General features: G+C 53.7%; 1 protein-coding gene across 1 annotated transcript; it reads left to right on the top strand.

Moving 5' to 3' along the window:
- Positions 1–611: 611 nt before the first annotated feature.
- LOC119347605 (receptor-like protein kinase 5) lies at positions 612–1809 on the top strand (the record flags this gene model as incomplete). Its single annotated transcript, XM_037616219.1, has 1 exon — positions 612–1809. A coding segment is annotated over exon 1 (1198 nt), but the record flags the coding sequence as incomplete, so codon positions are not given.
- Between the last annotated feature and the right edge of the window lie 9 nt (positions 1810–1818).

Genomic DNA, 1818 nt, shown 5'->3' with positions numbered 1-1818 from the left:
CCTGGATTCAGCATGAACGGGCCGGCCGGATCGGAGCCGAGCATCTTGCCGTGTGTCTTCGGACCACGTAATCTCATACCTACCTCGTAAGGTGATATACACTACTTCTAACAACCGTCCATATTAGTTTAAGTGCACCTTAAAGTTATCAGCTGGATACTATTCGAGTAGATATGGACAACATCGAAATCTGATTAAATAGTTCTGTAATCATATTTTATATTTCCTTTCGTATCAAACTACCCTTTAAGTTTGTTTGAGACTAGGTTGTTAAAGAAGTTGAGCACAACGTACTTAGTCTCAGACTAGGCTTTCTAAACATTCATTTGATTGGACATTATTGGACCTGGTGTATGTGTGTGCGTTGCTTGATTGGTGCTCTTCGCCGGCGCTATTCGTCACGGTGTCTGCCGGCCGGCGGTATGCACACAGATGACGAGGGCCAGGACACTGCTGTAAATAACTCGGGTACGGTGCAGACCACAGAGCGTATGATTTTCTGCCGCACGAAACGGAGCGCCGGCCGATCCATCCATATATATGTGTGTGCGCGCGCGATCTTCTGCGGATTAGATTTTCCCTACTCAACCATCGCGCCCAGGGTCGGGGACATGAGGAGACCAACCCAAGCGCATCTCGCCGGCACTGCCGCGCTCTTCCTGCTACTGGCGGCCACCATGCCGGCAACGACAGTTGCCGTGGTGTCCTCTGAGGCCGATGCCCTTCTAGCATGGAAGGCCAGCCTCGTCAACGCCACCGCGCTATCTAACTGGACCCAGGCCACGCCGGTCTGTGACTGGGATCGGGTGCACTGCAACAATGAAAGCGCCGTGGTGGAACTAAGACTCGATACGCTCGGTCTATCAGGCGGGCTCGATACGCTCGACACAGTGGCGTTCCCGGCGCTCGCCTATCTGGACCTTAGCATCAACCACCTTGGCGGCACCATCCCGGCCAGCATCTCGCGGCTGCGCTCCCTCAAATCACTCGACCTCAGCTATAATGGCTTCAATGGCTCCATCCCGCCGCAATTTGGTGACATGCCAAGCCTCGGCGACCTCGATCTCAGTAGAAACAAGCTCGTCGGCAACATCCCACGCCAGCTCTGCAGGCTCATCTCCACACGGATACTGCGAATCTCTTACAACCAGCTCAGCGGAGAGCTTCCCAACTGCTGGTGCAACCTCCGGTCTCTGGAGGTCATGCACCTGTCAAGCAACAGGCTCATCGGGAAGCTTCCGGATTGCTGGTGGAACCTGGAGGCTCTACAGCAGATGCACCTGGCCAATAACTCCTTCTCAGGTGAATTCCCGGCAGCTACCGTAAGCCACAACTGCTCTCTCATCACATTAGATCTCGCCGGAAATGCTTTTGTTGGAGCTTTCCCACTCTTGGATGGTTGCCACTCGCTGGTCGCCCTCGACATCAGCAGCAATAGGTTCAGCGGCTCCATTCGCCCGCAGCTCGGTGACATGCTCGGTCTCTTCATCGTCCGGCTCTACAATAACAGCCTCGTTGGTAACGTCCCACACCAGCTCTGCAGGCTCCTCCTCATTGGCAATCTAGATTTGTCCGACAATCTGCTTGCCGGGGAGCTCCCGGACTGCTGGTGCAACCTAAAATATCTGGTGTTCATGGATCTATCTAATAACCGGCTCACGGGGAAGCTCCCGAACTGCTGGTGGAACCTGAAGGCTCTGAGTTTCATGGATCTATCCAACAACTCCTTCTCAGGTAAAATTCCCGCGGCTGTGGCAAGCTACAACTGCTCTCTTAGGTCACTTTATCTCACCGGAAATGGCTTTGTTGGTGCTTTCC

This window comes from Triticum dicoccoides, unplaced genomic scaffold (assembly GCF_002162155.2).
Source record: "Triticum dicoccoides isolate Atlit2015 ecotype Zavitan unplaced genomic scaffold, WEW_v2.0 scaffold69323, whole genome shotgun sequence".
NCBI lineage: Eukaryota > Viridiplantae > Streptophyta > Magnoliopsida > Poales > Poaceae > Triticum > Triticum dicoccoides.
This window is presented reverse-complemented; position numbering and strand designations above follow the sequence as displayed.